Raw genomic sequence first — 24,775 nt, 5'->3', positions numbered from 1 at the left:
ACATAATGCACGGCATTGTAAGTTTAGTAATACACGTGACGTAAATTTAACATGTTTTTAATTAAATAATTCTATTGCATACATAGTTGATGAAGGAAACAATGCCGATATTGATTTTGAAGTCTTCAACGGTATTAAAATCTACGTTATTAAATTTATATCAATACGCATGACATTTCACAAGGTCATTAGCAAGTTTACCTTAACTGTAAACACTAAGTCCATTTCATATGTACTGGTTGATGTTTTGTCTTGTATATATGTATTATTTTATTATTTTGTATTGGCTTAAAACTAGCAACTATAAAACAAATGGTACTCTCAGATTGGTAAGTAGTTGTCCATAATGTGTTGTTTTTTGTGTTTCTTTCTGTGTAAAAATACTAAGTCAAGCCTTTTTCAACTGATTTTGATGGTAATGTATGTTCTTATGTCGAATATTGCCCCTCCCCCTCCCTCTTCCCCCAATGAATAATACCCAGACTGATATACAGTGTTTATATTGGAAAACATACACAATTTTCTTATTTCATGTTTTATTCCGACAATTTTGTGATGATCGGTTTCAACTCAAATTATATTTCCATTAGTCATGATTGGAAAATATAGAGTTTTTGAACATAACATTCTACACTGCTTTTCTTACATGACTCTCTCAGTAAGATAGCCAACCAGAGATTTTTTTAATTACTGAATCGTATGGAAATGACGATGCTACACACAAAGAAAAGGTATAAAACATGTACAAGTCTAAACATTTGTACAATGATACTGACGTTATAATTCAAACGCAGAATTACCCTCCATCTTTAAATGTTTTATTTTGCCCTTTTGAAATCTTGACCGCACACAATTCACGTACCAACTGATTCATTGTCTCACTTTCATGTTGAATCGGAAGGTTCGATTTAATAAAGTAACAGGAGGGCATGAATTTCATTACAAAATTGCTTGTTTCCACCGGTAGTAGAACCCGGAACCTTTTGTGTTACAAGTAAGCGCGTTAACAGACTGACCTAAAAAAATACTCCCTTAGCTCAAGCGCTTACAGCTGACTAATTAGTTTCTACCACATGTTCTAAGGGAAGCAATCTCGTCACACTTCCCCCACCTCAAATGTCATCATACCAATGTGACTCTCACACCACATATTCTAGCTAGAATTTCTCTCTGACAACCGTGTTTTTTTAGTTGAACGGTAACCGGAAAGCATGAAGTCCATTACAAAATTGATTGTCTCCACCGGGACTCGAACCCGGGACCTCTGTGTTACAAGGACGCGCGTTAATCGACTGAGTTAAATAAGTACTTCCTTAGCTCTCAACCGCTTACGGCTGACTACATTTCTACCCCATGTTCTAATTCCGTCACAATAGTATTAAACATATGTTCAGAAAATTCAATGTGAACACCAATGTGACTTGCAAGACAACACTCCCTTTTTACTGCATCCGTGTCCTGGTTGCCACGAACATTGCATTGGAAAGATCGGGAATAGCATCTGTAAACGGGTGCGCGTTCGTAAAAATACATATAAAACACCTGAAATTCAGAAACTAGCTAGTGCCCATTTTGACATTTGTGGTAAAAACCAATTTAAAATAATGTCTTTTTTTAAATGTAGATGGAATGAAGACTATCTAAAGGAGATGGAACGTAACATCATAACAACGCTCTGATCAAGTGAAATCCCGAAAACTTTTGAAATCCCGGCAACTTTTAAGTACGAACTATGCCGTAATACACAAGCTTCTTAAACGACGTCGCCTATAACGACGCTAATTCAGTTATCCTGAAGAGTCCCAATGGAAGGATGAAATCGATTGAACTGTTAACTTGTGTACTTCTCTTACTAGTTATTACATGAAACTATATATAGATAGATATAACGCCTAAACATCAGCCCAAAATGTTACAATGAAGATCTGTAAATTTGCTTTTGCAAATTTTTGGTTCTTCCCTCACCGGGATTCGAATTTATGCTACTGAGATATCGTGGCACCAAATCGCGTTGCACTGTGCCCGAAGCGCTAGACCATATATATATACATTACAACAATTGACCGCAACTCTGCTTGGTCTAGGGAGGATAGACTCACTCGGGAAAGATTTTGGATAAGAACATTAACAACTTTGGCACCAAATGGGATAAATGAAAAGATGTAGTTCGTCTCCGTGTAGTGCTTCACATTTGGGTTATATTACTTATTAATACAGTCTCTGTTTCTTTTTTCTTAACCTTACTAATCTCTAAAATAAATTTGCTGAATATACTAATTTAAATTGCTTAATCTTTTGATGGATGTACCAAGCCACGTTCAACTAGTTACCTTAGTCAAAATGTGTTATTATATTTTAACGGCCGTTTGTTTGCGATGTTTAAATTACGCAGACTCTGTTGTAACTACTCTACCGTTGTCATATTTGAAATATTCAAAATTTAAATCGTTCAGTGCTGTTTATTTGGAAATTTTATTGACGAAATCGTTCTTGTAACATTATAACTGTCGTCACCGTTAAAATTTTAGAATTGTGCTAGTTCATATCGGACATTATTATTTTTATTTAAAGCATATATCTGAACTCTCTCTTGTGATCTTTATTCTCATAAATTAAATACATAGTTACAGAAATGGTAATTAGCCATATAACCTACTAGTATGTCATGTTTAACAATTTTTTATAATGGTGCAAGCGTCTTAACTGATGTTTGTTTTGACTTTTTATTGTATAAATTTCAAGATTTTTATACGTTGTGTGGTTTAATCTAAGTAGACTGATATATGATTAATTTAACATCACAATCATACTGATGAAGGATATATGTTATCCGAAATATTTATAAATAATTACATTTATAGTTTCCTTTTTTTGTTATTGGTGTTGTTGTGTACACTTTTTAGGCGTTTATATAATTTATTTATTGTGTACATGTATCGTTACTCGTAATGATCCAGCGCCCTCATGGGGAAAATCGTTGACTATTATTCAGACGTTATATATATATATATGACGATGAAGGAATGTATCAGGTCACAGTCACGTTCGATTATTTAACCTTAGTCAAAATACTCATGTTTTTAATCATTATTAAACTGATATTTATTTGCGATGTTAAAATACGCAGTCTCTGTTGTAATTGCTCTACCTTGGTCAAATTTGAAATATTACACCAAATTAGATCGGTCAGGGCTGTTTATTGGGACTGTTTTTCCACGCAGTTGTTGTAATATCTTAACTGTCTTCATCTTTGGAATTTTATAGTTGTGCCAGTTCATATCGCAAATAACTATTTTTATTTGGCATATCTGTGCAGTCTTTGCGTCGTGTTTGGACATTTTAAAATTGTACCAGCGTCTCTGACGTTCTATTAAACTGTTTGATTTTTGTTTGTATAAATTTCAAGATTGTGATAGTGTTATAATTAGAATAGATTGACATGATTCATTTTGCATCGTGGTCATACTGATGAAGGATATCTGTTATCCGAAATATCTATAGTTACATTTGTTCATTTTATTGTTATTTTTTGGTAATGTTGTACCTTTTAGACTGGTTACATATATATGTGTGTGTGTGTGTTAGCATGGTTACTGCTTTTATGTGTGTGATTGAATAAAATGTGATATTTTGATGCTTTCAAAGGCTACTTATTTGATGTATGCTGCAGTTTCGGGAATGCGCTTTTATACAATGTTATCAGGTTATTACATGGCATTTTTCATATCAGATGTATTATCAGCCCAAGAACCGAAGGCCCGAGGTATTGATATGAAAAATGACATGTTATGATCTATTTGAACATTTAAAATAATATATTTAACATTTTGAATATGATGTTATTCAGCTCTCTGATCATGTCTGTATTTCAATATTGGTTTTCAACTTACATATCCTTTTTCTATCAACTGCGTTGCACCTGACCAGTACTGTTTTTGCAGCAAGGCAAAAAATACAAGACCGTAACATTCATAATCCCATTTTGTTATATCTATTCTACGTTCTGTAAACATTATATATTGATAGAATTTCAAAACAAATAATATACAAGGCTGTCCAAAATGATGAGTGTGTACAAACAGTAAAGTTGAATCGCTATTAGACTTAGTTCACCCTCTTATCAACAAGTTAACCATAGTTAAGTTCAATATATTTTGTTTTGTAGACTGTAGTATGACGTTTTGCGCTTTTCTATATTATTGTCAGTCTGTCTTCAGCTGATGATTTCGAAAATTTCTTTGTATATACCATTTTTCTAGCTAAAAGAAAATATGCGAAGTAGACTTATAAAACTATTTTTCTCGGATGTTTTCGACTGGTGAGTTTAAATAATCCTTTGGTGTCTTTCGCCTCTAGTCAAGACATAACAAGAAAATACCTTTTTTTCCCTTGTTTTTCTGTCTGGAAAAACAACAGTGACGTGTTGCGTGGTAATCTTCTGAATCGGTCTCTGAAAGTTCCAATTCAGTTTTAGAATCAGTCAATGTATAAAAATACGAATTTTATTATTTCTAAGTTCTACTTGAACCAAGTCTTCAATTTAAGTCATGAAACTTAGATCATGTATTAGTTTGGTTCCAAATATGGTTAGATCAGTTAATGGTTCAATTTCCGTTGGTTTGCATTGACGGAATCGTGATAAGCATGCACACTTTTGTGTACAAGGCCGACATATACTCCACCTGTATTACCTTAAAGGCCTAGGGAAATAGTTCTAGAAAAATAAATGAGTGAGGTTTTTGGAACTCTCTTAACGTCTTGTATACACTTACTTTTTTAAAATGACTGTATTTTAGTTTTGATCCCATTTACAGTAACTATTTTAAAGATTTTTTAATTCATTTTCTTCTCCTAGTTTTTGGTTTGCTACAATGTACATTTCGATTCTCAATTTTACTGTGATTTGTGTTTTAATTGATTTATGAGATTTGAACTTCAGATTAGTACTGCTGTCTTTTTTTGTAACATCTATCAAAAAGTAAAATCACATAAATTCTGAGCTCTGTGAAAAATTCAAGACGGAAAGTCCCTAATCAAATGGTAAAATCAAAATATAAAACACATCAAACGAATGGAGAACAACTGTCATATTCCTGACTTAGTACAGATACTTTGTAGAAAATGGTGGATTTAACCTAGTTTTATAGCTAGCTAAACCTTTCACTTGGTTGACAGTCGCATCATATTTCATTATACTGACACCGATATACCATCAAAACAAACAGACATAATAGGTAGAAATATCAAAAATAAGGTTACAACATTGTGTTATAATCTTAATTACTATAAAAACAAACAAATTCTTAACAAATAATTACTAAAAGGCATATAAACAAAACAAAAATGAAAGACAAAATACAAATATTTACAATAAAACAATAACACAATGACGGGATGTATAAGTACAGAGCCACGTTATATGTATAAGGAACACAAAAAGACAAACCCAATCAGAAAAGGTCGGATAGTAATGGGAAGAACATCATCAATATATCAGAATGTGAAATTAACTAACCCGAATTCTTCGATCTTCTTATTTTTTACAAGTGTCTGAAGGAACTCTGATTCATATGAAAATAGGAAGAGCAATGCATGTTTTTTTCTCTTTTGTTCCCCGTATACGCCAATTTAAAATATTTAGGCAGCAGTCATATAGAATCAAGATACATATTCAATGATGTTCTACTATGGTATGTCAAAGCGTTGATTTTAACGTTGTGTTGGTCAGCAATATATGTCAAATAAAGTAGTTGTAACAATGTGTTTCGGAATATCTATAATATCAGTCATTACTTACTTTCAAAATCGTATTTAGGAGGCTTGTATTTTATGTTTAGGAAAGAATTCTGATTGCTCCATAATTTCTCTATAAAATCGGCTGTCATCACCTTTCCAAAAAAATTAAAGTATATGATATGGTGACAATTAATACATATTATTTGTTATTTTTTTGTGTTTTTGGTTTATTTTGATTTACATTGATTGATAACTTTCAGTCAATGCTTTGAACCCTTAAAAAAAAACCAAAAAAAAAACCCAATCAAGTACATGTACTAGTTTATATACATTCGTTGTATTGCTAGAATTCAAAACAAAATGTCACTAAGTAAATATAGTTTGTAACGGTGGATACAATAGGGTTAATTAATTTTCTATTGATATGCTCAAATGAATAATGTCATGTAACCTCCCTTTATTAATATAGCATCGACTTGTTTTAAAATTCGTATCATTAATTAAAGACAAATCTCAAAATAAATTATACCTGCTCATGAATGTATTCCAAAGATGTCTGATCAAATGTCTTTCCGATGTACTTTTTAGGAATTTTCCATATCTGTTTCTTGAGAAGGTATATCGACAAGGCAGTAAGATAATCAGGTCCCTTAAATGGTATTGGTTATCGTATGACTTAGTATCTTAAATTAGTTATAAGTATATCAAAAACATTTACAATGGAACTTCAAAACACAATGTATTGAACATGATATGAAGCTGTTGTCATGAAATAAATGAAGATGCTGCTTTTTGTATAATGGCCAGGATTCGAACTCATTCTGCTAGGATATAATCGCCTTACACTATGCCCGGTGCGCAAGACCACTCCACAACCTAGGATCGATAAACATCAAACTGTCCAGGTCAGTTTTATCTAGCGTCGTAACACGGTACATGATATATAAGGCAAGAACTTGTATATTACAGATCATCTGAATTATCTATCTTAGAGAATCTTACAAATTAATGAGGAAAGCAATAACAGAAAGAATTACTGATACCGAAGTTTAAAATTCAAAACTAAAAGTCCCTTATCAAAAGGCTAAATCAAAAGCTAAGACATTTCAAACGAATTCCTGACTTGGTATAGGCATTTCCTTGTGGAAATTATGGAATAACCCTTTTATTTTAGCTAACCAAACCTCTCACTTGTACGACATTTGTATAAAATTCCATCATAGTGGCAACAATGTGTCAACAAAACAAATAGACACAATAAGCAATGAATATTTTGAAACATAGATGAAAGTGTAAATGACTTGATCTTAATTGTCAAACTAAGGTACTTGCATACACTTCTGTTTATATAGCTGACAAAATGACTTACTATAATGACATTCTTTTCCGGCAATTGGGTTTCTTTCAAATATCCTACAAATATATAATATAACCTCTAAAATCTAATTACTCATTTTATAGATAAACACACATACTGACTTTTTGATTAAAAAATAGTTATTGATCATCACAATATTATATTAGCAGGTCATAAACTGAAAACCAACAAGCCGTACAAACAATCGACACGTACGATGCTAATACGTGCTTATAGTTATCAAAAGTACCAGGATTATAATTTTATACGCCAGACGCGCGTTTCTACTTAAATCCACTTAATTTCAACATAATATATATATATATATTTCGCATTGACAATCAAATAATATACTATGTTTACTTAGTAACGCAAAATTCTTTGAAATCTGACTATCACAAATAAATATTTCTTATTCTTTTAAATTTGTTATATTTTCAGTTGTATTTTTAAACACCTTTTGCAATGATAAGATAACACCTTTGCTATATCATTTTTTTTTTATAAATTTAGTAAAGCGGGTTTTTTTTTGGTAATAAAAGAAAAATACCTGCAATTATCAAATAGCAAACGAGAGCCTCAACATTGTCATAACGAATATCGGTGATAAGAATAATTTCATCTTCCGATTTGATATCTTGCGTTTTAATGTCTTGTGTTGTCTTTATACGCCATGGCTTTCTAGTATCTGTTTTGTGTTCTCTCTTTGTCTCGTAAGCACCTTCTCTGGGCCATATCAAGCTTACATCTTGAGTGTTTTTCTGATGTTAATACAATGTTGAAAATATTTTTTTAACAATAATATGGTATTCAAAGTCATAAGTCATTCTATACTTGCAAGGGAATATTTTTCTGATTTGCATGAAATTTGCTTATTCCAACAAGTATCCATTTTATCAAGAGCTTTGATGGTTCACTTTCGTTTGTTTCTTTTGCCTTACAAATATATATTGAGATCACATGATGACATTTAAATAACTTTGTTAAAATAAATTATACATTTGTTCAACTAACGAAGATATCTAGAAGAACTCTGTCATTACAATAAAAGAGGACAGGCATTCTTTTATTGAATGAATAAATCACACATTTAGTGTAATTCATAATTATGACTCTTTGATTACAGACAATGAATAACTTACCATCAAACGAATGATGGGTATTTGTAAATCTCGAACTTCAGTTTGTATTACACCATTTGACATTGATATGATTACCGGTAAAACGTCTTCTCCAATGGAATCTATTGATTAGTGAGAAGAAAATATAATTTATCATCACTTAAATAAAATTAAGAAAAATTAAGATTCAATGAAATCAAAATTTGAAAGAGAAGTAGATGAAAACCATTTTCAATAATACTTATATTGCTATTGACATTATAGAAGTTTATCAAAGTATTACATATAAAAGAAATACAGTATATTAGCACCTAAACATATTTTTTTATGAATAATGTTGGTCAGCAATTATATCTTAAAACGAAATCGTAATTTAGCTAGCTGGCATAATCAATACGGTTGTAAGTTCGAATTAAACATTTCTTTTATTTAAGTAAAATACTGTCAGTTTTATAGAAGCAGCCTGAAATAATCTATTTTTAGGTATTTGAAAAAAGTTAGATAGATAAAAACCGCATGAATATTTATGATTATTGTTTTTCAATACACCTTTATCAACAGAGTCAGGCGCCATGTAATTCTAGTATCACAGATCTGAGACGCAACGTCACAAGATGTTATCAGCAACATGTATTTGATTATAAACGATGTCAATATATGGATTTTTAATTTAGAAATATGTAATTTTATGACGTACAGCTTGCCATTTTTTTGAAGTAATCTATTTCGTCTTTCTCATTCTCATCCACAATGATGTCACCTCTTTGAAATGGCTTGAATCCCCGTACTATAAGTTCCTGGAAAATATTTCAATTTAGAATATCATGTATACACTTCAAAATAATATGACGATGGCATCGTCAAATGTGTGCAGACAGTTTCAAATGATCAACAATAATATATAATTAAACTAAACAGATTTACTACTTGTTTGATGTCGATTAGGGTAATACCAGCCAAGTTTGGTACTTTATTGTTTGCATGAAAGAACATTGTAAATATTCTATCAGCATTTGATTTGTATATTGAAATATTTCGATTTTTAAGCTTTTAATTGATACAATACTAAAGTATCTCAACATACATTTATAGTATCTTTGTGTGTTTTGTAGTGAATACAAACTGTCGTTGTTGAACCACTGTGAAACAAGACTCTTTGTCCTATGATATGACATGGCAATTTGGTCGTTTCTGAAAAAGCATGAGCGTATTTTTTTATAGTTTAATTTGAAATAAATGTTTAAGACAGATTCCTGTACAAATAGTAAGTGGCTTTGATTAGTTTCAATCATGACAGTCCGATTAACCGCAATTAAATGCAAGAAATTTAGAACATAGCATCGTTTTAATAGAAAAACAACATCAACTTAAATGTTTCAAATACTTTAAAATAGATCATTTACGATATCCACCTATAGACAGAAACAAGCCTTTAGTCCAGGTTGGATGTTTTATGTTTTCAATATGGAATATGCTCCGATTTAAACAGTCCCTGCTATCTTAAAACAGTTTACAGGTTAAAGTTCATAGTAATCTCTTTAAAGGATCCAACTTCTTTGTGCAAAGTTGAATAGATATATTGTTTTTGAAACTTGCAATAAGTTACATCAGATAGTGTAAGCTGAGATTACATCGAACGCCTATTATCAAAGATCATGTCATTTGGATTAAGCGTAAATATTCATGGTAATTGATACATTCATAGTAGGAGAGGGTTATGATGTCGACTTGTCCGATGTTTAATATAATTTCGTTATACGCTACCTTAATCTTGCATTTCAAGAAATTTCATTATCGTTATGATAAAAAAAATTACATATCTCATCAGAGCTCAAGTTATAATTGATATAGGTACATGCCAACATTAGATTATAAATATTCACGTCTTACAAAAACCTTTCTGATACATGTCTTATTAGTTTGAACGACCTTGCTTTTATACTGACTTGCAAAATCTATTATTTCTCCCATTAATTCCAGATTTTTAACATTGTCGTCATTCCATGGATTAGCAAATATAAGATACAAGGTAGGTTTAAATGTCCGTTTCTTTTTCTTCTGCATGTTCTGTACGTTATGCCATATACGCACTTCAATCTACAAAGAATTCTATACAGTTATTTTTAAATTAGTTAAATCCTTTTTTTTAATTAAAAAAACAACATGAAATGAACAGTATTATTTATGAAACTAACTTAAAGTTTTATGATTTTCATTCATACTGTTATCGCCTTTAATGTAGCATATTAATCTATTGTAATCAAAATTCATAATATCTAATAAAATTTGTAGATTTAGCTAACAAAGTCCTTATATTTGTATAAAGTAACATTCTTTTATAGTGGAAATTTAGTTTAACGTTAAATAAGCTACAATTAAAAATTGCTTGCTAGTCCCTCTCTGTGATTAATATAAGATAACTCTGGATAATTTCCCAATCAATCTATCATGGAGAGGTTTTAAATAATTCGACTTCCATTATAGTCTTCTTCAAAAATGATGAACGGTTCTTTATATTTGTATGTAATCATTTTAAATCTTTCAAATTTATAAAATCATATTCGTACAGCAATGTTTTTGATACACTTATAACAAAAACTGAAATATATTGAATTGATACATTTCGTAATTATTCAAAATTATACCAGAAACCTTTACTTAATTATAAAATAATGAACCTATTAAAGGGAGACAATACTCGCATAATTTTTTTTCGAATCGGCACATAATACATAGGAATGTCACTCTTGAATACAAATGGCACATCAAAATAATTAATCAACTGTGCATTCGTGCTCCACCTTCAATTAAGATTCTAAATTATAAATATAACCAAAAGTTGTTAATCTATAGGAGAATGAAGACTTATGAAAGCTAACCCACTGAAAAAAATATTTCTTTGAACTTCCTCAGAAAAATGCTCGAGCCACTTGACTTTCATAGCTCATAATTAACGTTTTTACACAATATTTTAATAAAGTAGTAAAATATTATTTGCTTCTCAAAGTATAAGACGCAATAAAAATCGTATGCTTGCATCATCTTACCCAAATACAGATTTAATTAAGTCCTGAACATTTCGACATTTGTTTGTTTATTTTCAAAAATACCGGTTTGTAACAAATCACAAGTACATGTTAAGATCCGACTAAATACCGATATCCCGATATCGTCAGGTAAATTAAATATGCTATTTAATGCTACTGACGGTTGTTTGAAAACAATCCTTTGCCGATTTTTGTGGTTATAATAGGTTTAACAAATGACACGGCCATATACCTTTTCATGTGGTTTGCAATCGTGAACGTCAACTTCAAAATAATCATCTGCGGCTATAATAAAAGAAATTAAACGCCTAATATTAGATTTTTTAAATTTGATATAAATACATGAAATATACATATTTAGATTTTTAAAGAATAAAGATAATTAAATCAGGTTAGAACATTATACCAAATATATTACAAGTATATTTCAAAATGGACATGAAGAATATGTCTAAGGGACAACAACCCAACCAATGAGCAGTAAACAGCTGAAGGCCAATACTGGGTCTTTAATCCTGCGGGAAAATCCCACACCCGGACGCATGTCTCAGCTGTATGGTATGGTTTTATGTTGTGGAAACCTACAGACCAGACCCGTAATAAATAGGGGGAAAAAATTAAGATAAATTTCAGAATTTGAGCCGTGATGCCTGGATGTCTGATAGGAATTCAACAACCACATGACCAAATTTACTAATTAAATAAATCATTAAGTTTGAAACCCCATGGTTGAATAAGTAAGCTATGTAGACATTTTATAAGGCAGCATAAAATAAGTGTTTGGATTTGATATAAATGATTTTACAGTGATTTTAAATTTACAAAAAATCATATATTCCTTTTCTTGAATGAAGGAAAGACGTTTCGTCAACGAAAAGAGGACGAAACTGTAGTTGCAACAATCGAAACAGATCTGTAATCATCTGTTAAAATGTATCTTACAACGGTCAAGTAAAACATGATGACGTCAGTATGATTTTCGAAGAAAGGATCAATTTTACGATAAAAAAAATCCGCAAAATTGCTGAACAAGAACAAGATAAATGCAAATTACACTCATGTTTCTTTGTATCGAAATGATTTTGTTTCCTAACTTTTATTCATGTTTTGTAATCAGCCAAACACTTTTACATTATTTTGTCATTTCAATGTAATTAATCTTTGAGAATCAATTAATTACTGTGTTTCATATGTAGTCATTTAGTTATAAATTATAACTAAACTCATCAATTGGCGCCAAAATTCACTCAATCACATATCTTTAATCTTGTATTTGTTAAGAATATTAATGAATTCTTACATTGTACTAATATCGGCAAATGGTCAGGATAATATCGAAATTTTCCTCCATCTTTTAACACCAAGTCTGTTATTTTTATCTCATCATGTTGGTTTCCCTCAAACTTATCTTTCCACTGAACACCTACCGTACTCCGATTATTTGTGTAGTATTTTACGATGCCATTCTTTTTGGAATCTGAAATAGAAATAGCTATGTTTTGTAACTAGATCAAGTTAAATAAGTGTTGCTTCTGGAATTGGAATGTTAAATCATTTGGTTTGTATATCAGGATCTGTTTTACCAAGGAATTAAACTGGCTCTCAAAAATTCAGCTTTGGGTATTATAGTTGAATTTTTTTTCAAAATATCGTTTCGAACGCATGAAATTTAAAACGTGTTTTTTTTTTATTACTGTTAATAAATTGTCTTGTCTTTATGTCTATGTTAAATGCATCTATCCAATCGAGCTTGAAAAACAAAGAAAAACATTTACAGGTGATAACTTATCAACAAAAGGGAAGATAAAGTTTCGAATAGTGAACTTTCTATTTTCATATTGAAACGTTTCAGCAGAGTTTGCATATGGAGAAGCTATATCTCGCTTGAAATGATATTCGAGAACTTCTATATCCTTAAAAAATAGCACTTTCTGAATATTAGGAAACTATTGAAGAGACAAGTATTGTCGAAATGCGCATCTGATGCAGGAAAATTGGTACCGTTTATGTTATTATTGAACATAGGATTCCAAAGTGGTAAAATTGAACCCATTTTTTCGAACGTTTTATGAACGCCTTTATGAATAGTTTGACCTTTTTAAAAAGAAATCGGCTTTTTAGTTAGGTTTTTTTTCAAACACCAGTATGAACTCCGTGTTCGTATTTCCATAATCGTTTTCTACACACGTTTATATAAACCAAATTATATAATTGCTTTAAAAAGTAATTTCAATAGATTTGAATCAATATCCCTATTCTAACAACTGCCGTACATCTATCGATGTCTGAGTTTCGGAAAACATTTTTTTTTCATTTACAGGATAACCTATGCATCGGAATCACACACTATGTTACAAGAAGCCTGTTCGTGAATTATTTTAGAAGTAGTTTTCCTTTTTTAATTTTATTGGAAATAATTGATAGACGTGTTTGTACCTTCATTCGATTTCAGAGGAACGAAACCTACCTCTAAAAGTGAGCAATGATATTAAGATTGTTCGTTGTAAATTACCATACCATTCATTATGAAACAACATGACTATGAAATTTACCTGTAGATATACTTCTGAGTTGAACTGTTGAGAATGTCAAGATACCAGCGCTCTCAGCTTTTGCACATTCTACTTTGTCTGGTCGTGGAGGCATTTGTACACTTTAAAAAATTACACATATATATATATATGTGACTTAAATTCATGCTACAACACAAAACTAGATATTTTTTTTCGCACACAAATGGGATTTAAAAAAAACATCTCACCTTATATGGCTATGTTGAAAATATGTGAGATAAAACAAAAATATTTTGGACTGATGTAGACATAATAAAGGAAGATAAAAACAGTCCATCTTCATACTTGATACCCAAACTGCATAACGATCTTTATCAAGAACAAAATATAACCGGTCGGTTGAGGTGCTTGACTTAAAATTTGATAAGATTCTTATCACTACTCATTCTATAGTAAATACGAAATAGTGTATTATGTTTAACCAGTGTCATTCAGATGTCGATTCTGAAAATCAATATTATTCAGTCAGAATATTTACTTTTTTCAAAAATGTCAAAACCATTGACTTATACAGCTAAACACTTTTTTCGCATGCTCAATGACGAATTCACTACATTGTTTTTTATGGAGCTTTTACAACGATAACGAGGAACATATATATATATATATATATATAGAACTATTAGTTTAAGGTCATGACAAATATTATTTGTGATCAAACAAACTGATTCCCGCTACTAATTCATCAGATATGATATTGTCAGAATGGAGGATCGATCGATCTGCAACAAATTTGTTATGTTTGTAGGATTGATAGATTGATATTTGAGCAAAGAATTATATTTTGCTGATTATAAATAATGTTCACTGACGACCGACTTGTTTTTGTCCTCATATGAAGCAATACCAATGCAGAATCTTCTGATAGAATATTTTCACTTGCAGGTATATTGCTAGTATTCTGTCGTTTGAGGTTTAGCTAGCTATATACAATGTATATAACCAGGTTAAATCTACCATTTTCTACATAAACAATGCCAGTACCAATTCAGGAATATGACATCTGTTATCCATACGTGTGATGTGTTTGAGCTTCTTCTTTGCCTTTAGATTATGGATTCTCCGATTTTGATTTTCCTCGGTCAGTTTTTTGTGATTATACTTTTTTTGTGTGTGACATATTCCCTGTATGAGTGATAAGTTCATACCATGCGATGCTTGCCGTTTCGACACACCAGGCTTTGTTTCTATTATGGTTCATGAAATACACTCAGTATTTGTTTATCACCTTGATTCTATATGTAGGACTCTAAAGTGTGATCGGGACGCTAAAGTACGATGGTCACGCTAAAGTCCGATTGTCTACGCTAAAGTCCGATGCCTCGATCCATACGCTAAAGTGCGATGGTTCGCAAAAGTATAGACGTCCGAAACGTAGTTGGATTATACCGTTAACAGTCGTTTACACAAACCAAAAATGAACATGCCGGAAGATGAAATAAATAATGGAAGCGAACAGATGCATATTAATGTTTACGTTTACTTTAAAATATAGTCGATTTTATTGAAGAGTAAAAACGTCGGTAAAATAAAAGTACACGTTTTCAAGCGTAAATCATAAATTGTCCATTAAAACATCAGTGTGTACATTGTAGTAAAATATAACGTGTATTAATACTCGCTACGAAAAAGAGAAAAGCTCGAACAACAACCCCTTTCTCTCGCATTTATGTTAAAGCTTGTACAAATAAATTTTATTCATTCCGATAATGACCGATTTTTGTATTTGCAACTGACAACTTTAAGGGGATGTATTTACATTAATAGGCTGTGTAGTCCAGTCGATTTGTGAAACAATTGCTCAGATTGTGGTAAAAGCATAAAATTTTGCAGAGTGTTAGTTGAGGTCATAACTAACATTTATAGCTATGGACCCAATTCAGAAAATCAAAATGGCGGCTCTGGGCGGCCATTTTGAAATCATGTCCAAAAAATTAATAAAAATTATTAAAAAAATAAGAAAAATAAATTACTTTACCAATTTTGATAAACTTTCGTATATCTTATGACAAATAGTATCAACTGAGGACTATTTAAGTATTAGGTGGCCATCTTGAATGGTGGCCATTTTGGAAATTTTCAAAAATTGTTTTTTGAATTAATACTAAGTTTTATATGCATTTACAACTAGTTTTTCTTATCATTATTCATATGACTGTTGCTTTTCATATAGGTTATATTCACCAAGTGCTCAAATAAGGTATGGATATGTTAACAAATAAATGTTTTTTTTTAAAAATACGCGTAAATTCTTTTAATTGCAGTTTAGCATGTAGGGCTTAGTTAGTTTTTTACCACCAAAAAATGTGTATATACACTATAAGTTAAGACCACTGTATGTTGAAAAGGAATAATACATAGGTCTTACGTCAATGGAGCTGAAAAAATAATAAATAGACTGGAAAGAATTCCGTAACGCCAAGAGAGGTCACATGAGGATTTACAATGCCAATCAAATACAAAAAGAGCAGACATAGACATTTGAGATTGTAATCAGTCATTTTTTGTACGCATACAACTGTTCCAAGTTGATGAAGGCCATGTAATGGGAGAATTACAGGGCAAAAAGATCTTATCCTGTCAAAGCAAAACTTAAGATCAAAATATATTTTGTTAGGAAAAACGAAAAAAGTCTAAGATGAGTCACGGATTGAAAATACCAGTAAAATAACCAGCCACGGTTGTGATGAATTAACAGGAACAAAAAGATTACAGGGATTTTTTCCTTTCATTGTGATGAGGTATCTGACTATCATGAAGCCTCGACAATTATGATCGACAATAGAGTATGTGACTGTCACTTGAACTACTAACCATTGTTCTTTTAGCAAGACTCAGTACTGGAGATTAATATTTCAGGAGCAGATATCATGCTAAATGTTTGTTAAAACTGCGCGACAGGGCAATTAGACAGAATTCGTGACACAAATTTTTTTTTAGGAATCTGTTATCCATGGAATGGGGCTCGCCTAATTGATAGAAAACAGCGATGGCTAACGCACACACTCTGAAACATATATTGTTTTAATATTTGAAATTGATGATATTGGTAAATTGTACAGTAAACGTTCTTAGTAAATATGAGTTGTCATGGAAGGAATGATTAATACAACACTTCTAAAAAATGGAATTCTAGCTGACATAGATGATATGCAAGCATACATGAAAGGTTACGTCTTTCTCCGGATTCTCAACGAATATGATGGGGAAGTTCTGAAACAGGCCATGTCTTTTAGTCGTGATGATGAAGGCCTCTTCATAGTCAAAGTAACTAGAATAGTTTGAAGAGTTAAGCTTGTTACTATAAAAAGGTTTATAGGGAAATTCAATGTAGGCTTTCCAAATGAATCAGTTCCACAATCTTTGATACATCTTACTCTCTATCCGAGGACTGAAAAGTTGCAGTAGTATCCTTTCAACAATGATTTGCACAATTGAACTATTATAGCTGAGAAATAGTAAGTCTTGTCTACCACTCAACGATATTTCTGGACTGTGTCTTGATGTTTGGCTATCCTGTATCACTCTTAGTAAGGAAACGTATGTCTGTTAACCTGATTCGTGTCAACAGCTGTTATTGAGTGTCCCTGGAAAGTTATTCTTAGTATCAAGTATATATATTTTGCCTGCTATTGCTATGGTGATGCCTTCATTTTTACCCTTTATTTATTAGGTCTGTTTCAGAGCTTCATAATTACATTTGTTGAAAATCAAGAGCACTAATTTATCTTGCTTTTATGCTTATAGATATCCTATGGCAGCTACATTCAAATTTTGTTAACTTCGTTGTTTTAGTTCTTCCTTCCATGATAACTCTAAGATCTTCCAGGCGTTTACTGTACAATTTGGCGTGATTTGCAAGCTTGGAGATTGGTACAATACTTTTCCAGACCGTGTGCCATCAATGTATTTCATTATTTAGGAAAGCACAATTCCAAGGGTAAAAGATTCCTGGCTTTCTTTCTGTGTCTTTTATTCTGCCCATTTCCTATGTTGTCAAGTTTCATCAATCATCAAGCATGATACTAGTGATTTGACATCTCCAGGTCTTACTTTGGCTAGGGGAATATGTCTTGTAGTAAAAGTGCACAGTCATGTCCTATTTTTGTTGATTTGAAAATGTCGATGTATCATGGAGATCTTCAGATATATCACCACAGAAAAAAAATACATTGCAGTCATTGTTCTTTTTTATCCAGTTACACTTTACAGTGTCTGGTTACTTATTGTTTCCTTTCAATTGGCAACTTATCTTCAACATCAGAAGTATGTTTTCCCTTTTGCTGATGAAATATTTTGAGGTCTGAAAATTTGTTTGACATGATTTGTGCCATTTTGCTTTGTGATTCTGGAGTGCCTCTGCAGTTCCATAGCCCTCATTCAACTGTTTCGAATTGAGCGAAATGAAAACCAATTCAAGACTCAACATCTTCGTATGCTTGCATCAAAGAGTGATTGCCAGCTCAAATGTCTATGACTGTTCAGTTTGTATCTGCTTGGCATTGCAAACCCTTACATGTTCTCTCTTGCCGTTTCACACATTCCTTCCAATCTAATTGCCCATTATGTTTTTCTTATATCTAGTTCCAGTGTTTTCGAAATCTACAGTTTTGATCTTTTCCAAAAAAAATCTTTCGGTCAGAAACTATATATACTACGTAATTTCTGTTTTAAAAAGTTACTTAGGCAAAAGTGTAGGTAACAGAAATTTTGATACTGATATCTTAATTTTGTAAACCTGTGCATGCCTTATCTGACCTCTTTGTGAATATCCAATATAAATTAGTAAAAAAGTATGAATGCAAACAGTGAATTAATAAGATTAGCGAATAATGATGTATTGGAAATTCATGTTTTCAAAATGGTCATCATTCAAGATGGCTACCAAAAAATCAATATATATGAAGTCCTCAGATGACAGTCCTTGTCAATTGTGATGAATATATCATATGAATATCCTGCAGCAAGCGCTTAACTTATAAGTCAAAGTGAACACGGTTACTAAGGAAATGCACTGAATGTGTAAAGGCAGTATTAAGTTGTACTAATCTATGTTAATGTGGAGGACAATGTGATAAAATATGATAAACATAGTGTGGTTTGACAAAACATGTGCATTTCATTTATTGTTAGATATTTTTAACGTCAATTGAGAACATTTGAGCAGCTGATGTTCTTATAACATTACTTGTATGATATAAAATTCATTAGTCTGCAATTAAAGTTTTTGAAAGTTGTTTAAAATGAACAATATCAACAAAACGAATTATCCAGTAATCAGCCAACTATTATAAACGACAGGTGTACAAATATTTTCTAGCTTTATTTCTACGTATAAAATAAAATTCTTCTGTTATTCTATGTTGAACAAGCGGTTGCACAAATATTGCGTTCAGAGTAATAGTTCATTTTATGATCCTCTTCGTGTCCGCGTTTTAATGCTTTTGTACCCGCTACAAAACAGAAGAATAACTCGGGGGAGGGGGATAGGCTAGCTTTTTTGTCCTGTTTATATAGCTCAAACAAATACATTTGTATGTATGTACCTTTCACATTGCATTTTGTTTTATTATATCGAATAATGACAACATATTTTTGCTTAAAAAAAAAGATTTTTCAAGATGGCCGCCATTCAATATGGGTAATATTTCCAAAATGTTTGTTCTACAAGACAATTGGATTCAGCACTGTTATTCTGTCAACCAGATTTCATGTCAAAATCTTCTCTAATATCATTTTCATGATTTTCTATTATTTATCTATTGTGATCAAACGGCCGCCATTTTAAAATGGCCGCCTTTTCCGTCAATTTCCATTTTTAGATTGGGTCCATAGCTTAAAATGTTGTCCATGACATATACTACTACTATGCCAAATTTCATGCTTTTACCACAATCTGAGCAATTTTGTCAATAATCTGCACAAATCGACTGGACTAGTGTAAATGGCAAGCTACATCAATTATTCAATACCGTCCCATCGTCCTGAACATGCGTGAAATATTTGCCACTGGACGTTGAGCAACCAACAATCAATCCAATAAGCCCGAATTGTTAAAAAATTATTTAAAGGTAATATAGTATTTTGTGACACCTAAATAACCTTTTTAGCAACGTAGCGATTATTACGTGGTCAGTCTTCAAAATTTAGAAACAGTCACATAAGACTACCGGTAAAGTAAAAGCCTATCGCATTATATGTTATATCATAGTAAACTATAGATTTTGCAAAAAAGACTTGTTTTTAACATTAGTGCCCTGGAATCTTTCTCGTTTGTTTCATTGCACTTTAGCTTGATAGACCATCGTACTTTAGCGAACAACCAACCATCGCACTTTAGCGTGAGACACCATCGTACATTAGCGTAGACCATCGCACTTAAGCGTGACCATCGTACTTTAGAGTACCATCGCACTTTAGAGTCTTACATATATATTCCTAACCGGTTTGCGAGAAATGAACATCGATGATCTACTGACGTCAGATTTAGTAACATTGTCTTTTTGGTATTTATGGAAGTAGATAAAATTTGTTATGTGACTTGATTAAAAAGTACATAAAATTTTAGTCGAATATAATACGTATGGAAAATTCTACATTCAGCAAACAAAAAAAAAGATATATATTAGATCAAACCCTTTTGAGCCGGTAAGATTGGTATGTGCTGTAGACAACAACTTTATACGATTAATGTATACACACATTTAACGTGTTCGTCCTTATTCATTGGAATTGTAATAAACTAGACAAAGAAAGATATGATATGGCAGAAGAATGCACAGACTTGTAGTTCTAAAACTGTTATTATTTGTACATTGTTTGCTGTTTTAAACTTATTAGCATTATTCTTTTGTTCGAATTGTTACCTTTTTGAATTTGGGCAGATGAGTCTGTAAAATATATGTTCAGTGTCATGACGGTCGGTAATGTAACACTTGGTACATAGGTTATAGTCTGCACATATCAAACATTTCCATCTAATTCCAAGTAAAGGGTTCTGCTTACAGTCGTCGCAAGAAAAATGTTCATGCTTGACACCTATTAGAATAAAGCATATACCATATGTTGCTATTTTCTTTCCAATTCCATTGAACTTCACTACAAATATGAACATTATGAGGAATCCTTACCTTAACACACCGATGAAAATATGTTGGATGAGCATGTGTTTACAATAGATATATCTGGCTTTGAACTAAAGCTAGTTACAAGTTATTTTCTTTTATTTTATTAGGTCTTCCCACTTTCCAGTGGATAGCTCTATTGATTTTCTTCTGGTTATTATTATTATTAGGTCTTTCCACCTTTCCGTTGAAAGACCTTTTGATTTTCTTCTGATTATTATTATTTTTATTAGGTCTTTCCACTTTTCTGTGGAAAGACCATAGGTATTTGTTCTGATTTATATCTTCCGCCAAACCCTTTTTTGCAGTATAAAGTTGTTTCGCAAGATGTCGCTTTTTTTGGATATTATATTGAACAGATATTGTCCTTTTAAACTCATCATGCACATCTTGTTAAGGCGAGGACTTTTTATTGTAAAAGTTATCTCCCCAAACAGTTTTCTTGTTAGTGTATCTCCTCCATAACCAAAAAAAGAGATAACGACAAAATACTTTTTCATATTTATTCGTAACATCCTAAATAATTTTGGACTGATTTGGATCGAAGCAATCCGGTGAAATCTTAAAGAAGTTATTTACTTTTATCAAATAAGTTTGTCGTAAAGTTGTTGTTACTTATAAACCGTAAGCCGTATAAACATAGAGTCTTGTTATTTGAAGTTTGGGTCCTATCTTAGAAAATGAGGTCAAGGTTAAAGGTCAAAGTCATGTTTTGAATGTTGTCTTTTGCTTGCTTTTGTATTTTCTCCATGTTTAATGTTATATAACAAGAACTATTAAAATATGTTTGTTTTATTGAGATGAAGATAAGACACATTGGGTCTGAAACAATCCAGTGACATCTTTTAGGAGTTATTGTCCCTGAAATGTTTTATTTTAAGGTAATTTATTGCTTCTTCAGATTGGTAAATAATAAAGCCATAAGATCTTTTGCAACAGGTTTTAATTTTTTTTTTTTCTTCTTCCTACATTTTTATTTCTTGGGTATCAATTTTGTTTTGCAAGATGTCGCTTCGATGTTAGGTATATGACATTAAAAAAAATATGCGCCTTTGAAATTGATCCTACTTATCCGAATTCTTTTCTTTGTAGGAGTTATCTCCCCACAAACTGATTCCCTTGTGGGTGTATCTTCTTCATAAACGTAAAAGAAAGCGACACATTTATTTTTACCAAATTGCTCGTTTTATCCTCAGGATATTTTTTCCAATTTTAAACGAAGCGATACGAAAAAAGTAAAATAACAAAAAAATGAACTCCCAGGAAAATTCAAAACGGAAAGTCTCTTATCAAATTGCAAAATCAAAGCTTAAAAAAATCGAAAGGAATGGATCACAATTGTCATATGAGAGTTATTGCCCCTTCTGTATTTGACATAAGGAACATAAAAATGTATAGCATGTATTGAATTGTAAGTGATAGCGACCTTAGGTATATTGGTTTGAGGTCCTTGGTTCATTTGAAGGAAATTTAAGTCAAGGTCAAATGTCAAGGTCATACCAAAGTATTTTAGTTATTTACTTTCAATGTTATATGAACTTCACTGTCACTTTTTAAGATATTTCTAAAAGAACTAGTGCAAAATGGTTGGTCAAAAATTATCTCTTTTATTTCAGTTATATAAAGCAACATTTTTCTTAATCAGTATGAAGAAACCTATGTTTGGACGCAAATAGTTACTTTGACAAAACCGGAAGTAGCTTCTCATCAATAATTTAGAAAATTGATGAAGAAAGACCTTTAATTTTGTTTTCTTTTTAATCTGCTGTGTTAAGCCGTTTTTAACTGATTTTTCAAACATGATTTACATCGCTCCATCCCGTAGGTTATTGTTCTGAATCATTATCTTGTAATAGTATAGTACAGTGTTTCTTTTTGTTGCTGTCTGATTTTCAGTGTTTTTTTATTGTTTCATTACACGCAGCAATACATAAAGTAAGACTCAGTTTAAAAGAAGCATGTTTAAACATTTCGCAAAACAGAATCTTAAATCATGTAAATTCAAGCCAAACAAGGTGAATTGCGATTAAAAATCCCTGTATTAAATGCAAAGCGTTATATTTAGGAAGAGACTGTTAAAAAAGGGGAAACGATGCAACGTAAACCATGATGTTTATATCCCATCATACAAAAATACAATTCCGATGTGTTGGATAACCTTCGATTGATATTTGTATATGTATGTACGTATGTACGTAGATCCCTCCGTTTATGTAACTTTTGAAAAGAACTCTAGAAAAATCTGCTACTCATTAAAGCTATTGGAACTTATATTTTTTTATTAATAAAACTTAATATTTTGAATTAAAAGTGATTTTGAATTTTCCTTGTTTGAAACATATATAAGTAAAATATTGGGATAAAGTCGTTTTAACGAAATAAATGTACAATGCAAATGAACACGAAATTTAATTCTTAATTTATACAATCAGTTAACGCGAAAAGTAAACGGCCGTTTACTTTCAAGTTCACGTAAAAATATACTTGTGAAATCTGTAGTAAACACCCGTTTACTTTTAAGTACACGTAAAAATAAACTTGTGAAATCTGAATTAAATGGCTGTTTACTTCTGACTAAACGGACAGAGAGTAAACGCCCGTTTCCTCGGGTACACATTAGAAATTTCCATTTTGCACCCAACTGTACGTATAGAAATACGTTCGTAAAATAGAAATCTGTAAACAAATAAAATTGATTACTACATTTTCATCACTGGAAATGTTTTTCCAACTCATTCAGTTGTCATTTTTTTATATTGGTTCTGTAAACTTATAATTCTAACTCAGGATAAACTTTATTTCTTGACGATAGCAAGATTAAAACTCAGCCTTGTGTTCTATTTCAGAAATCAGGAATCGTGTTTTAGGATTGTAATTTACATAGCATTTATTATATCTTACCTGATTGTGCATTATCAAATAATAACAATTCATACTGGTTATGTTTATCTGTACGAAAAGTGTCCGGCGATTCATGGACATTTTTGTCCCACTGTACTTTAACTTCACCTGCTTTATAATCTACATCGACTATGGTTCCAAGACTTTCATCTTCACTTGCCTTATTCTTATCACCTTTTTCCCTTATGACCCGAAGGTCTGTTTTAACTTTTTCTGAAACAAAACGTGTATGCACACATCAGGTTAGGGTGAAGTGTGGTGCCTGTTTAAACAGTAAAGCCACTTCATTTGTTTGCACCTGTTCTAAGTCAGAAAACTATTGTTCAGGGGTTTAAGTTTGTTAATGTGGTTCACGTTTAATCGTTGTTTATGTAGATTAGACCGTTGGTTTCATTGTTTTGTTTGAATGCTTTTAACCTATTCCTTTTCCCCCCTTTACAGCTTGCTGTTTTGGTGTGAGCAAAGGCTCCGTGTAGAAGGCTGTACTTTGACCTATAATGTTTAACTCTTTGTAAATTCTGACGTGGATGGAGAGTCTTTGGGTCACTAATACCACATCTTCTTATATCTACTAGATTTTACAGTATTTCAGCAGTGCTATCGCCCAAATTGCATTTTTTTTTTAATTTCAATTAATGCAGTACCACTGTTGCGTTTTCTAATTTGATTTAAATCTATAAATGTGAGAGCCATGTACAACATTGACAATGAAGGATGTACGAAAGGACATAAAAAATGTACAATTCATCTTCAATTGAAACTTTCAATTTCTAAATTTATCGATTGAAAAGTTCCCAAATGTGTCATGAATATGTCCCGTGAGTTAAATTGACTGTCTTAACTGCACAAATAAACCGACGAGTCATTTATATATACTGTTAAGTTTGCCAGTACATTAAACACTCGAAACCTTAAC

General features: G+C 31.6%; 1 protein-coding gene across 2 annotated transcripts in view; it reads right to left on the bottom strand.

Moving 5' to 3' along the window:
* LOC139501780 (uncharacterized) overlaps positions 1-24,775 on the bottom strand; it is a 59,014-nt gene that overhangs the window by 20,361 nt on the left and 13,878 nt on the right. For both annotated transcript variants that reach the window (XM_071290930.1, XM_071290929.1), the window contains exons 5-19: positions 23,860-24,072; positions 20,701-20,872; positions 13,814-13,914; positions 12,562-12,738; positions 11,494-11,546; positions 10,161-10,311; positions 9,299-9,405; positions 8,912-9,011; positions 8,236-8,336; positions 7,644-7,854; positions 7,106-7,149; positions 6,266-6,385; positions 5,798-5,888; positions 4,379-4,450; positions 3,891-4,003 (exon numbers count right to left, since the gene is read on the bottom strand). In XM_071290930.1, the coding sequence (XP_071147031.1) occupies positions 3,891-4,003; positions 4,379-4,450; positions 5,798-5,888; positions 6,266-6,385; positions 7,106-7,149; positions 7,644-7,854; positions 8,236-8,336; positions 8,912-9,011; positions 9,299-9,405; positions 10,161-10,311; positions 11,494-11,546; positions 12,562-12,738; positions 13,814-13,914; positions 20,701-20,872; positions 23,860-24,072 (1,826 nt within the window). The remainder of the gene's footprint in view (positions 1-3,890; positions 4,004-4,378; positions 4,451-5,797; positions 5,889-6,265; positions 6,386-7,105; positions 7,150-7,643; positions 7,855-8,235; positions 8,337-8,911; positions 9,012-9,298; positions 9,406-10,160; positions 10,312-11,493; positions 11,547-12,561; positions 12,739-13,813; positions 13,915-20,700; positions 20,873-23,859; positions 24,073-24,775) is intronic.

The sequence above is a fragment of the Mytilus edulis genome, chromosome 13, assembly GCF_963676685.1.
Source record: "Mytilus edulis chromosome 13, xbMytEdul2.2, whole genome shotgun sequence".
Classification (NCBI taxonomy): domain Eukaryota; kingdom Metazoa; phylum Mollusca; class Bivalvia; order Mytilida; family Mytilidae; genus Mytilus; species Mytilus edulis.
Note: the sequence above shows the minus strand (reverse complement) of the source record. Positions and strands in the feature narration are given on the sequence as shown.